This window comes from Sphaerodactylus townsendi, linkage group LG03 (genome assembly GCF_021028975.2).
Source record: "Sphaerodactylus townsendi isolate TG3544 linkage group LG03, MPM_Stown_v2.3, whole genome shotgun sequence".
Classification (NCBI taxonomy): Eukaryota; Metazoa; Chordata; class Lepidosauria; order Squamata; family Sphaerodactylidae; genus Sphaerodactylus; species Sphaerodactylus townsendi.
In genome coordinates, this window is record NC_059427.1 from 134,841,538 (window position 1) to 134,856,365 (window position 14,828).

At 42.3% G+C, this 14,828-nt stretch overlaps 2 protein-coding genes across 8 annotated transcripts in view; one reads left to right on the forward strand and one right to left on the reverse strand.

The window, feature by feature from the left end:
• Positions 1-9,303, forward strand: part of ARSG (arylsulfatase G) — a 99,453-nt gene extending 90,150 nt beyond the window's left edge. For all 7 annotated transcript variants that reach the window (XM_048491807.1, XM_048491810.1, XM_048491811.1 and 4 more), the window contains 2 exons: positions 6,719-6,809; positions 8,784-9,303. In XM_048491807.1, the coding sequence (XP_048347764.1) occupies positions 6,719-6,809; positions 8,784-9,061 (369 nt within the window). In that variant the 3' untranslated portion in view covers positions 9,062-9,303. The remainder of the gene's footprint in view (positions 1-6,718; positions 6,810-8,783) is intronic.
• Positions 9,304-10,065: 762 nt separating this feature from the next.
• Positions 10,066-14,828, reverse strand: part of WIPI1 (WD repeat domain, phosphoinositide interacting 1) — a 44,681-nt gene continuing 39,918 nt past the window's right edge. The window contains exon 12 of the mRNA XM_048489727.1: positions 10,066-10,605. Coding sequence (XP_048345684.1) covers positions 10,558-10,605 — 48 coding nt within the window. The 3' untranslated portion in view covers positions 10,066-10,557. The remainder of the gene's footprint in view (positions 10,606-14,828) is intronic.

Here is a 14,828-nt window from a genome sequence, read left to right on the forward strand (position 1 = left end):
GTAGCAACCCACCCTGTAAACATAGTCTGCCTAGTAAAAAATTGCATGTGTCTTCACTCCATGGGTCAGTAATGACCCAGTGCTTGTCCAGGGGACTACCTTTACCTTTTCAATAAACATAGAACTGTCCAAATAGCCCAGCTTATCCCAAGCTTATCAGAACTTGGAAGTTAAGCAGAGCCAACCAGAATTAGCACTTGAGTAGGTGAGTAGTTAAGCAGAGCCAACCAGAATTAGCACTTGAGTAGGTGAGTAGTTAACCAGAGCCAACCAGGATTAGGACTTGAGTAGGTGATGGTCAAGGAAGACTGGGGTTGCTACACAGAGAAAAACTATAGCCACCTCTAAAACCACCTCTGCTGATCTCTTGCCTGGAACACTCTTGGATGGGGGTGCCCTGAGTCAGCTGTGACACATTACAGTGGTTAAATTCACATGAAGTTTGAAATACACTGTAAGGACATAGACAACACCTCCTTTCCTCCCTAATAGTCAGTGTTGGACCTAATATTGTCACTTTACAGCTGACTCTTCATCTCCTGAAGATCAGAGAATGTATTCCAAGAAAAATACCTATTCGGAAGAATATAAGTTTGAATTGCAGAGCTGGAATTGGGAAGGGTGATGAGGTCACAAAGGCTTACAATAGTCTGTACAAAGCAATTGTACTACAACTCATCTGGGAGGAGTGCTGTTACTATTACTGGCCTGATAGCTGCCCTGGGGTTTTCAGCAGTTATTGCTCATTTTCAGCTCAGCGGAAAAAGTTATGAATAACTCCAGCATTTTACCAGCCAAAAAGCTTTCCTTATCCCCACATGGAAAGTCCACAGTTCCAGATGAGACAGCCAGTCAGACTTGGATGCTTAATGGAGGCATTTGCCTATGCTTTATTATGCTGCTTCCTTCCAGATGAGTAGTTTGTCTGTCTCTGCTTGTAACCAGGATGCCAGAAAGCAGGAACCGTGACATGAGTTGCTAACTCTCCATTCCTGCTCTTCATTAGAGTAACAATCCTTAATATGGGAACTTTGAGTCAGACAGTTGGATGAAGCTGAGCGTGCCATGAAGTCAACAGAGAAGAACTGTTCTCTTCCAGAAATGCAGCAAAAGTACAATTTATGCTGCTTAGGCAAAAGGCATGAAGTCATTGCGAAATGATGCATCTGTGGCTGACCCTGCACAGTCCTATAAAGATCTCTTAGACATTGGTGCCACCAAATAGATTTTAATCATAGCCAGAGGGGATTGCTCATCTTATCGACTTCAATGGCCTTAGAAGGGTGTAACTTTGCTTAGGATTGCACTGTTGTGGATGTGATAAATGTCATCAAGTCACTTCTGACTCATGGTAACCCGATGAATCAGTGACCTCTAAAATGTCCTATAATTAACAGCCTTACTGTCTAAATAGTGGGATGGAATATGTGCTTCCACTATATCTGGACACCAGAGGTAGTATTGCAGTCCCACAGTGATGTAAGGTATTCATATAAATATATGAACACCTTACATATATGAACACCTTATATATATATATATATATATATATGATGCCCTGACCTGGATAGCTCCAGGCTAGCCTGATCATGTCAGATTGCAGAAGCTAAGCAAGGTTGTCCCTAGTAAATATTTGGATGGGCGACCTTCAAGATGTATAAGAGTAATGACACGGAATCAGCTGTGGATTGATAGCATAAAAATTTAAACAGGTATTTGTATTTCAATAATATTTTTAGCATTTTAAAGCAGCACACTAGTCTACGGTTTTCTAGCATCCAAAAGCTATTTAGTATACTTTTTCATAGCATCCCGAGTTGCACCTTCTATATCTGGCTTGGCTACTTGTGAATTTGCACTTCATTATGCTCTGAAATCAAGAGGGATACATATATCATTCTTCACAAAACTCTACAGGTACTACAGTGTAAACTATATGAACAGTTGAGTCACTGCGAAAGCATGCACATTGATCCCTATGGTGGAGCACATTCTTTGCGTGCAGAAAGTCCCAAGTTTGAACGTTGACATCTCCAATTAATTGGACTTTAGGCAGCAGGCTTGGAAAAGATTTCTGTTTCTGAAACCGTGTAGAAGTGCTGTCACAACAAAGTTAAGTTAATGGTTAGACTTGGTATGAGGTAACTTTATACGATCAGGATTCCCTGTCCTGAAGCAATTTGTGTTTGTCATAGAAGCACGTTGCCCTGTCACTAATTGAATGGATTGAATGGAGCTTGTGATATCATGGACTGCTTTAAAAATAATGGTAGAGACATTTTATTTATTATTTATATTACTTATAGTCCACCTTTCTCACTTGGACTCAAGATGGGTAACAGAGAGAGAGAGTCAAAACAATCAACAAGATGGGACATTCTGTAAACAATGAAATAGGATTTAGATTGTAGAACCAACCAGAGATCTAAAAAACAGAACTGAAGCAAAGCATAAGTGTTAACATGACACATTAAATGTTGCAAAATTACACAACAGGATCCAACCTACTACAAACTTTATCCAATAGAAAAGACCACAGTTCCTTATAACTTACTTGTTACTTCATGGTGCCTTTTATATGAATCTTAAACAATTCATATTTATATGAACAGCATAACTAATCATGATGTTCTTCAAAACGTTTTTGTTAAGTGGAAAGTCTTGTTAAAGACTGAGGAGAAAGCAAGATGGACAAGTGAAATCAGCACACGAATCACTAAGTACATTTATTGAAGACATTGAGAAGGAAGTCAGGGATAGTCCCTGGCTGGGGGTGGGGGGCGGCGGGTGGGCAGGGAACATTATGAAATCTGCAACTTTACTTTCCCTACAGCTGTCTGCCTTTCGCACTTGGGACTAATACTTATGGACACATAAATAGCCAGGGAAATCCACCTTGGGAATGCTTCCAAAGGCCTTCATTGCACAATTGTGGTAGAAAGTGCCACCAAAGTTACATTGACTTATGGAAAGACCCATGTGGTTTTCAAGACAAGAGACATTCAGAGGCCACTGCCTGCCCTTGCATAGCAGTTCTGGACTTCCTTGGTGGTCTCCCATCAAGTTCTGACTAGGACTGAGCCTGTTTAGCTTCTAACATTTGATGAGATCAGACTAAGCTGGGCCATCCAGGTCTGGTTTTGCTCACAAGTGCAGCACATTCATGAGCTTCTTCATAAGCGTTGCCCTGTTCCCGAGATTGTTTTGAACCTTTCATGATTTTTTAGGGGTTTTTTGAGTTCTAAGGTAGGATATGTATGACCCTATCTATGAGGAAGGCATACGGACCATAATAAAAACCTAGCTGCTCCAATGGATCAGGAAACGTGTAATAAGCACTTCATTGCTGAGAAAGGGTAAGCGACATGCGGTCTGTCCGTGGCTCTTGAATGCTCTGCCGTATTGTCCTTTGGAGGGGATGAGGAAAAGCAGACTGTGCCGGAACATAATCAAAGCCCTCATTATTGTTACTTCCCCAAGTGGTGGGAAGTTTCAGAGGCAGCCCTTTGGGGAAGAGAGAACTGGAGACATGGCATTTTTGGAGAGGGAGAGATCCTGGATTCTCCCCAAGTGTTTCAGCTAATCCTCTGCTTCTTTCAGCATATCAGTACTTTTTTTAAAACATAGAAACACACACCTACCTGGTTCCACCCCCCTTCAGCCAGGTAATAAGCTCACTTCCTCCAAGCCCTGATGGATACATGGATAGAAACATTTCCCGCCAGTTAAGGCAATCAAAGGGGATATCTATGATCATCAAGCCAAAGTACCATTCCTTTTAGACTGAGACATCAAAATCCACATCCCCAGCACTGCTTTCTTTGCATGATGCCTGCAGATGCTTCAAATAATAGAGAGTCATTGCATGAAGCCACTCAGGACCAAAATGTAAAAACAAGAGTGAACTATATAAAGAGATGGTGGAAAGGATGATCAGCACTCTCCGGGGCACAATTATCACTTGTTTATTGCTCCTGGAGGAAAGAAACTGGCCCCAAGGTTTCCCTACCTTGAGAAACAAGGAGGTCAGGAGGGATCAACAGAAGCCAACATAAGGCACCTTTTTTCTCCTTCCCCAGGCCCGTTGTTTTCATTCTTTTCTTGTTCTGGTAGCAGTTACAAGCTATATTATAGAAGAAGGACCACAGTAGACATTGTGGAGCACTTTCCTGCATTTGTTCTTTATTGCTGGACATGATTTCTCACATATATTTATATTTATTGATGGTACTTATATCATCCAACAGTCACGTGAATGTATGTATCCTTATAAAAGTCTTGCGAGGCACAGAAATGCTGTTGTAACCGTTGCATGTATGGTAAACTGTGATCCAGAGAGATTAAACAGTTGGAAGGGATTAAAGATGTGAAGGGAAAGTGAGTAACCAAACTGGCTTTACCGGTGTAGGGCAGGAGGAAGGAGAAATACACTGACATGAGACATGCCTCCAGGCAGAGGCGTAGCTCTAAGGCGGGGGGGTGGGGAACAAGCTGGTCACACGCCCCTGTGGGGGTGTGGTGAGGGTGGATTGGGGGCATTCCGGGATGGGGGGGAGGACACATCAGTGCACTGGGCTGTGTATGTTCCCCCTTGCTACGCCTCTGCCTCCAGGACAAGAGAATGAAACCTTTTGGAAGTTTTAATCAAATTAATTCAAGGTTGTCGATTGGCACCAAAAAGGATGTTTGATTATTTTAAAAAGTTGTTCAGTGTTAGTCTAAGCATGTGAGCCTATGAAGGTAAAATACAAGTTTATATCCTGATTGGATGGCCTTGGACAAGCAATACAGAGAAGGAAACATTGAGAGAATCCATCCTCACTAGACGTGCTATCCTTCTGCATATCTTTCCTTGGCTTCCTGTGATATCTGCTCATCTTGCACGAGATTTTATGTGAGTGCCATGTTGCAATCTAGCAATTACTGTGGTGGTCCCTCACCTGCTGTCAGCAAAGTGACTGGATCTTGTTTAAAAAACTGGCCTCTCTTAATAGCATCAGTCCCTTCCCCATTTATCTTTCTGTTGAAAACATAAAAACATCTTCTGTGTATCTAGTGCAATGAGTTCTGACTCAGGAAAGTTTGTTCTTTAAAAAAAACGGGAGTCTTGAAGGTGCACTGGACTCCTATTGTCTTTAGGCACTTTGGACGTAGAAGTTTTGTCTCTCTGCATGTGCTGCTGAGGGTACAATTGGTAAGGTAGTTGTTCCAGACACATGTGGCAGCAGAGTCAAATGAAGTCCAGATGAAACTTGTCTTAACGCTTCCTTCCCCCTTCAATCACTTGATATTTCAAGGATTGCACAATGCCGGGATGGTGATACTTTACTTGGAGATAGACAATAGTATTTGAAAGATTGGAAAGAGATTTGGGAACTGCGTCATTCGTGAGGGTGTACACGCACATTTTGCCCTTGGGCAAACAAGTTTTGCAGGTTAATGTTTTAACAGTACCAAAATCGATAAAATCTGTTTGCCAGAGACAAAAGTGAGGTGAATGAAGCAGTGATCCCTCCCTCAAACCACTTTCAGTTCTTTGAAAGAAAAGGGGGGGGGACCCCTAATGTCTTCCTCTATCCATATACAGATTATACAGCAATTAGAGTGTGCAAAAAACTCTTTTTTTCTTGTTTGCCTTGGAAGAAAAACAGAAGGAGGATATCCAAAACCACTTAACAATTTATTTCATTACTGGAATTCACACAATCTATTCTGGGCCAATACTGGGATCTGATAAAGTGCATTGGCTAGAAACACATCTTTCTTTAATGGATTGATTTCCCATGGTACTTTTTGGATATTTATTTGAATAAATCCAGATATTTTTAGATTCCCTTCATCCCCCACATAGATTAGTAGTTCTTCTCTCTTGTTTTATATTGTTTGGCGCTGACAACCATGTTGTGAAGTTTTATTCCAATTGTATAGACAGAAACTGAGGCAGTAACTTAAGAGGTCTGCCAAAAGCTATACTGCGAGTGCAAAGCTGACTTTGGAAGTTGGTCTTCTGAGTCCTTTTTTATATCCTTTTGGATCGTGATTTCATAATGATCCTAAATGGACCACATCCTAGTTTGTAAAAATATCTCTGAGGATCCTAATTAGCACCAGTAGCTTTAGTTGCCCCAGTCGTTGAACGTTCTCCAGCTATTTTCAAAATAATATGATCTGGCACATTCTGCCACTTGACTCAAGAAGACACTTGGGACATTGCTTGGATAGCCGTAATGGTGATGAATATCAAGGATTGATCAGTGCCAAGGGTGAGAGGGCGGAAATGGGCCTCCCTTGGGTAGCTACTAGGCTGATGCGTTGGGGAGCATAGCCTTAGGCTGAAATTAGACATCATGTTAGATAAACATGGGATGCCACAAATCACATCCATGCACCAGGATGCCCCTTTTTGTACATATGAGTGAGCTCATTCTATAATGTTGATTAATAGTGGGAACATGTTGCAGCATGCATTCCCGTTCCCCTGTTGCTGTTTGAGATAAGAAAACACTTTAGGTGATCCCATTGTCAATCATCAGCGTAATGTATAGTTTGGTCCTATATGTTATCTCATGAGGAAGATATATTAGCTGCACAGCTAACTTTTTGGGCAGCAAACCCATGCTTAGCATAATATCTAACCCGAGTCCATGTATTTTGCTGCTCTTGCTCTGCTGAGCAGAAGGGCCAAATTCCTAATCTTTTGGATTCTTATTTCCTCTAGACATTATTTCATCCTAACAGTGGAGCAGCTGGAAAATATGGAAACCTCCAGGCTCTTCGTGTGAATCAGTACAAGGCATTTTATGTCACAGGTATAATGTTTGTATTTGTTACATGTTCTTTATAGGGCCCAGTGAAAGCATTCTGGTTCCTTTTTTTAAAATATACAGTTTAATACAAAGCTAGATTGACAAATATCAATAAAACATCATCGTTTCCCAGTGCCAGAACTCTTCCAGATTCTCAGTTGTATCTCTCAACACCTACTAAAGTTCCCCATCCCCCAAAATCTGGGTGCTGAAGATTCCCTGATATTTTTTTGGTTAGAGATGAGCAAACTAACTGCCACTCCTTTTGTTCTTTCTCAGTTTTGTCCTCAAAATAAACTTTATTTACAGCTGAGGAACAATGATGCAAATGTACAACTTCTCTTGGTGAACATGAAGTGTGCAAAAATAAAATTGGATGGGGCCACCCAGAAATGTTGGCCTCGATCCATTCTGGCAAAATAGTCAGGGATTTACTGTGCAGTGCAGTGAAAGCCACAGGGCATTTCTTGCCTCAGGATAAGTTCTCTGGCTGAAATTCCTACCTCACTCCTCCATTCTGGGCTGCTTGGTGGTGAATATTTCTCATGTCCACATGTTTGCATTTCTGTTGGGGTTGTGTAACTAGTTCCTCTAGCTATCTTTTTAATATCAGTAAGGCTCAGGTGGTATAATTTAGCTGCATGCCAGGAAAAACTTCAGCTATTTCTGCTTATTAAAAACAACATTTTTTCCTGGCCAGTTGACAATCTTGGTCCATACCCTATTCTGAAAGTTGGCTTCCATTAAACTTAGTATACTGGCACATATATCTTGCCTCTTCTTCCCCTCCCAATGTCCAGCCTGCCCCCAAACAACATTATTTCAGTAAAGTTACAGTCCTGATTTTTTACTCTTGTCTAAAATCCTCTCATTTGCCTTTTCTCCAGGAAGGATGGACCAAAAAGACTACTTGCTCCACTCTCTAAATCCTACAGTTGTCCCCATCACCAGCAAGACTTTAGACTTTAAACTGTAGCATCCCCCTACGTTATAACAGTATAGCCCCTGCTTGTATACCTTTTCAGGACTTCATTTTTTCAGGTTTCACGCTGTATATCTCTGTGGTTGTTTTTGTGCTGCTACTGTTGTGTTTCCCTTGGAATTTTGGTTCCTTTTCCTAGCAAATTACAAACTATGTAGCGCTTTGCTTCTTGGACCTGGGCAAACTCTCATTTTTCATGGGGTCAAATGTGGGTCAGCACCAGGAAACCATGTAAACAGGATGACCAAAGAATCCCAATGGTAGTTACATTTTTGTGCTAAAAGTTCACTCTAATTTTGTTATTACCTCAGCTAGAAAAGCAGTCTTGTTGCTGCTCAAAATTTAGATTGCTGAACTTCCTCTGGTATGTTTTCCCAGTATATCCTGCCGGCTTTTTTGGCTAGGATACTACTATCAGGGACCTGATTGCCCACTACCAGCACTCAGTGCCATAGGAAGGGAAAACTGCGCCCGGGGCAAAATGGTGCCTGCACCCCACGCCCCCCCAAACACATCTCATTTACCTTTTACAGTTAAAAGAGCAGCCTGCTCCGGGCCATGGAGGCAGCCTGAGCGGGGGAGCAATTCTCCCCCTCTCCCGCGCCTGCTTCCGGGGCGTTTGTTCCCCCCACCCCATGGTAGCTTTGCCTATGCCAGCACTTGTATGTTTCCCTGCATGTACAAAACTAGAAGATACAATTCTAGCCTAGCTCTTTTTGCTGCTATATTCTGTGCACTGAAAGTATTCCCTGTTCCTCCTCCCATCTGAAGTTTGAAGTGGCACATTCCAGAGACAGACTTTATCATCCCCTTCTTAACTGTTTGTGAGATGTGCAACTCCTTCAGCATCCCAAGATACAATTAATCAGGTCCCAAGAACATGTATAGATTTAAAGCTACCAGATGTTCCATGACCATATCCTTATTTATTTTAAGTCAAAATCCTTCTACTTGATTATCACTTCCCTCCGAATCTTTCTTTGTCTCTTTTCCAGGTGGGGCAAAGGCCTGTAATGGCAGCATTGGACAGGAAGAACACCACCATCCGCCTCTCATTTTTAACCTACAGCATGACATTCAGGAACAGACACCCTTGGACAGCAAGTCTGCTGAATACCACAAAGTCTTGCCCTTGGTAAACCAGGCTCTGATGGGCATTCTTCAGGGTATTGCAACCGACAACGTCTCTATAGCAGATTACTCTCATGACCCAGCAGTGATACCCTGCTGCAACCCACAGCACTTGGTCTGCCGCTGTCAATCAACTTACTAGAGGTCAGACCTCAGAAAATGCATAAGGCAGCTACACTGTTACAGTGCTGCATTTGGGACTAATTTCTTCTCTTTTAAAGGCGTCCAAGTAGATTTCTGCAGTAACTGAGCACCTTAGTGCACACTAGAGACACAATCCCATGATGTTGTTTTTAATTTGTGCTTTGTATTTAAAATTGGGATATTTCCTTTCAAGATACTTTAACATGGGAGCATTAAACTACAAAACTTGAAGAGGTTTAACCCTTTGAACAGTTTGTGTTTTCTTGCCGCTGTTGTAACAGGTTGTTCACCTGTAACTAATGTTACTCTATGCTGTGACATATATGTTCACTTAAAAGGACAACTTATTTAATTTCCCCTTCAACCTTCATAATATCTATAGTTAGTAGTTCTACCTGCTGCTTTCACAAAGTTACAGGTTTTATTGGCTGTTGGCGCTAGATAGATATGCAGGTTACATTCTGTATTATGGAGGGTGGTTGAAAGAGATAGCAATGCAGCAGTTTTTTTGGTTTCTTTCATGGTAGGAGCATGTGTGATAACACTAAGGTGTAGTTTAAACGTCTTAGGGGAAAGGGTTAGATGTTGTTGAAGTTGGTCCCAACCAGCTTCAGTCACAAAATTTGGATACAGTAAACTCAAGACATTTTGACCACGCAGGTGTTTTTAACAGGTTTTCTTGCTACAGTTGTAGGGTTTTTTCTGTTTATTTCCATCATATTTATAAAGATTTCTCTTCATAAGGTTGAAAGTGTATTCAGCAATGTATCCAGCAAGTAATTAAAATATACCTCTTACTTTTCCTCTGAAGAAAGGCTGTGCCTGATTCTCTAAAAATAGTAGCTCTGGCATGGGTAAAAGACTGCTTGGTAAGTAGAAGGAAGAAGAATTCCATTCACACGCCTACACACACACAGAGCAGTTCTATTAATAAAATACATAAGCCTGTCAACTTTAAGGGGTCAGCTGCAAACAAGAAGGATGTAGGCAAAGGACAGCTACTGCGGATGCCAGAATGACTTTATTAATAGGTATTCCAACAGAAGTCCAACATAATAAACTGGGGTTCTTTTTGTCTTCCTAGAAGGTCACTGCAAAAATATTCTGCAAGGGTAAAAACATTACGCATACGCTGTACAAACACACAGGCCAGTAGACTTTTCATAAGTACATTTACACATGACATAAATTAGAAAAAGGCTAGACATGTATAAAATTCAGGTTACATACAACTCTGATCAAGATGAAATTTACAGTGTGGTTCTCATATATGGAGTAACGTGCATATACAGTACATTGATACTCATGTAGCACTTTAAAACACACCCACCAGGGGCCAGAAAAGTTCAGCAAAAAATACCCATGCTGTGTTTAACATAATCAGAAGGGTGCTGGCCTCCCCCTCGCTTGTGGGCTCTTCCATATTCCTGTTTTTGTTTTAATTCTCCAAACTACCTCCCATTCGCCGCTCTGCGCTCTGCTGTTTGCCACTCCTCATGGCCTCTTCCCTTTGCTCGTCTGGCTTCCACGGCACATGTTTATCTACCAAAATCAAGACAAAAGGGCCTTACTTTTCCCAGTAATGTGCTGTTGAGCAAGGCGTGCTGTAAGCAGGCTTTGTGCGCATGCAGAGGACATTGTGTGTGTAAATTTCTGTGGGTCATTCTGTCCTTTTGTCCTTAATCTATAGGCATTGTCTAGCTCAGGAACAAATTAGATCCATTGCCCATTTGGCAACTAATCCAGAGTATATTTCTGTTTAAACAAGGGATTATACCTTTGTCTTGATTGTGAACATAATATATATGCTAGCTCACCTCAAGGGTCAGTTATTTAAATCACAAAATTAAGCAAGCAACCAAATTTGCATTCTGACAGAAATTACATTATAGTCAGGCTGTTAAGAAGGCCTACCAGTTACAAAGTGGATAAGAGCAGATGCAATTAATATCCTGCTGGTATAAGGAAACCATTTTCATTGTGGAAAGCCTCCAAACTGACAAGAAGCACACAGAGAAAGGTCTGCATGGATTCTTGCCATCCTAGCATGATGGCTGTGAAAGTTGTATTTTTTGAAAAAAATATACATTCAGTCAATGCGTTCTGTCACAGCCATGCAACGTCTTTTTGTCCCTTAGCTTTCCACTGATTTGGCTGCTGTGGTTTCTTATCCTGTCAAAAGCCTTAGTTGATTCCTAAGAAAATAAGGACACATCTGAATTATGCATCAGCAGGTAGATGTATTACAATAAGAAGAGTTTGGATTTATACCCTGCCTTTCTCTCCTGTAAGGAGATTCAAGGTGGCTTACAAACTTCTTAAGTTTGTAATTACTAATCCTACCAGCCTTATATAGTGGTTTGTCTATGCTAAACCGTTGCTCATGACTGGGAACTATTGTGCTGAAATGGAACTATGTGAGCTAGTTCTGCTGTAGATAGGAATTATCTTGCTAGCACAGATCTTATGTAGCAGCAGACTCTAAACACTGGCTGAATTCCACAGTGATGTCTGCAGTACATAACAGTTTTTCTATAGAAGTATAAAAAATATACACTATTACACATGATGAAAGCATATAGACACATTTTGCCTTATGTACTCCTAGAAATATGAGATGGATCATGGGAACTGCATATTCAGTGAGTCCTGTCTTCCTTGGATGCACCATGAAGTTTTGAAGCAAGCCTACATCAGGTCTGACCAATGGTTTATCTTGGTATTGTCTACTCCAGTAGCCATTAGCCTTTCCAGACCAGGAGCCACCTCGAACCATCAGGTGACAGAATGACACGCACTAAGCAAAAAGCACAGGAAAGGAAGTCAGATGACATCTCAGTCACGTGGCAGGAGAAGAAGCCAGAGTTGTGATCTAATCCAGGAGGGGCTCTATGCTGCAAACCCATCATATACTGCCAGAGAATTTAACTGAAGATCGTGGGGATTGAACCTGAGACCTTCTGCATGCTAATCTGATGCTCTATCGCTGAGTTACAGCCCCTTCCCACAAAGCCCAAAGTAGACTGACAGCTGGAATGTGGAGGATAGCTGAGCAGGATGGAAAGATCTTGTGTGAGTATGGGTACCCTGGAATCTACCTGCTGAGAAAGGAATCTTCACTGCTGAGTGACCTTGCCTTACCATCCAGGCTGCTTCATTCACTAGCTGCACGAAAGGGACAGGACACAAAATGCCCCTCTACCTATGCATACAAAGCAGCAGGTCTTTCCAAAAAAGCAACAGAAACTGTGGCTAAAGGGCCTCATAAAACAGCAGCTGGGGCTGTACAACTCAGATGAGGGGGTTCTGGACCCTCAAGGATGTATCTACAGAGAATGGCGCCTGGGGCAAGCTCTCAAACTGCATCCCCCCCCCCCCCCAATCTCTTGCAATCTGGATGTTAAACCCCTTTTGATACCCTCCAAGATCGCATTAGTCTTTTCTGTCACTGCATCACACTGACTGCTCATATTTAACTTACTGTCCACCTGTACCCCAAGATCTTGTTCTCATACACTGCTGATTAGAAGTGCACCCTCCATCCAGAGAGAAAGGTAGGGAAGAGAAAGAAAGGGGGGAAGAGAGAGAAAGCTTCAGTGGCGGAGTGAGGGGGAAGGTTGCCCATGTTCCCCCTACTGCCATGACACACACAAAAACCTCCGGTTGCTTTAAAATTAAGATTAACTTACTTTCAGGCAAGGAGCACTGCGGCCAGGAGGAGACTGGGAGAGGAGACCAGGGGCAGGGACAGACCAGGGAAAGAGTACCCTCCTTGGCATTGTCTCTGCCCCCAATAGCACTGCTACTTGCCTGAAAGTAAATTAATTTTAAAAGGAACCTGAGGCTATTTTTCTGGCAACAGCGGGAAGGGAATGTGGGTCACTTTTCTCTCCTGCTGCCACCAAAAAAGCCTCGGGTTGCTTTAAAATTAAGATTCACTTACTTCCTGGAAGTGAGGCTGGGCTAGATCAATCCAGGTGGAGGCTCTTCCTGTGACCACCCACCCACCCACCCCCAGAGTGGAGCTGCCCCCTTCCCTCCATTTCCCCAGTTATGCATCTGGGACCCACTGGTTGACAACCATTAGTTTACTCTGACCAGCGAGGGCTCCAACCACAGAACTATGGTTCTTTATGCTGCACACCAAGCAGCATAACTGGGAGAATAAGCAGGAATGGAAGGATAACTGGGCATAGTCAATTTGTAGGTGAAGACCAGAATAATGTGAGGCTACCAGGCCCTAACATGCAAGGGCGATGTGCAAGGACTTGGAGGTCTCTTGGCATCAGAAGGTGAATTTGCAGATGGGGTCCAGATGTCTGGGCAACTGATTTGTTTGGCCCAGATTATTTCCAAATCCAATCAGATCAGAGTTCGGAAGTTTCTCGTGTCTGAGCCTCTCACATGGTGTAAACATATTTATTTAGGAAATGTATAAAACAGCCCAAAGATGAAATAAAACTGGACATGGGGTAGGGGTCACAGAAACGTAGAGCAGATCAGGCTACCACTCTTGTTGAGAAACAAGCTGTTTTGATGTCCATCAATGCAGTTACTGACAAGAACGAAATGCTTGTTAACAATACACTTGAGAAGACCATTTTCCTAAGAAAAGGTGCTTTATTAACAGTCTTATGAGTTCCACAGAATACTGAGAAGGAAAAATAAAGTTACATCTTCAAAAAAGTTGGTGTATGTATGCAAGACAGAGAGGTCAAACAGCTAAATAATGAGATAAATACCAGTTAACCCACCATTTTCTGGTAAGGCAGCCAAAGGTAAAATGAAACAATCTTAAGCGCAATGCCATCCCAGTCACCTCAAGGAGGCTGCTGAGTTGAGTATGGCTGCGTAGGTAGTAGCATACCCTAGAAGCTGCGTAATCATATATTGGCACTGCTAAAGCAAAAACAAAGCAAAACAAAAAACCCCCACAAAAAATCAAACAGACAAATCAGCAACAGAAGCACACACTTAAATATAATACTCTTTCAGAATACTCCCTAACAAACTGTTCAGAGCCACGTGTGGATAAAATGCCTAAATTAACCGAACAAACAAACTGCTGCTTAATCGCACAGCAAAATAGGAATCTTGGCAATGAGGAACCCAGCAACCACCAAGTTTTGTTTTTCTGAACCTAGCCATTCAGTGATAGATTGCAAAACTAAGTCCATCATGTCCTCCCCATCAGGTGCAATTTGCTGATTTCACTAAGCATTTAGGGTGAACTGCAGCAATTGCCCAAAGTAAGTAGAAGAAGAGCAAACTGTGCCCTTCCTAACACTGGAAGAGTCAAAGCCTTAAGGCAAAGAATGGTAGGACATACAAACTCCCTAGCACTGTGACAGTCTGTAGAGTGTAGTACATACCACTGTTCTGGCCAGATCTCCCAGGTGAAATGGCAAGCCTTTGCAGAAAAGAGGTGAAAGAACAGCAAGCAGCACTGAGCGCAAGGCAGGCAGTTCATGGGTCAGGAAAATGCCTAGCCCCGCCCGCCACCCCAGCATAAACCTGGACCCCTTCATACTTACTAGCAATGGCATAGTTACCTCTTCCCGAGGGCTGCATTCTATGCCTCTCCAGTAACATGACAGGAAGTGGGGTCATTTGGAAAGAACCATGCTATTCCACCACCACCACCCCTCAACAAGCCTTAGGATTGTTTCTAACATGAGACCTCCCCACAATAAAACTTGCGCTTCCTGGTCTTCTACTCCCACTGCCTGCTAGTATTAGTCAATTAGAAGTGGTAACACATACCC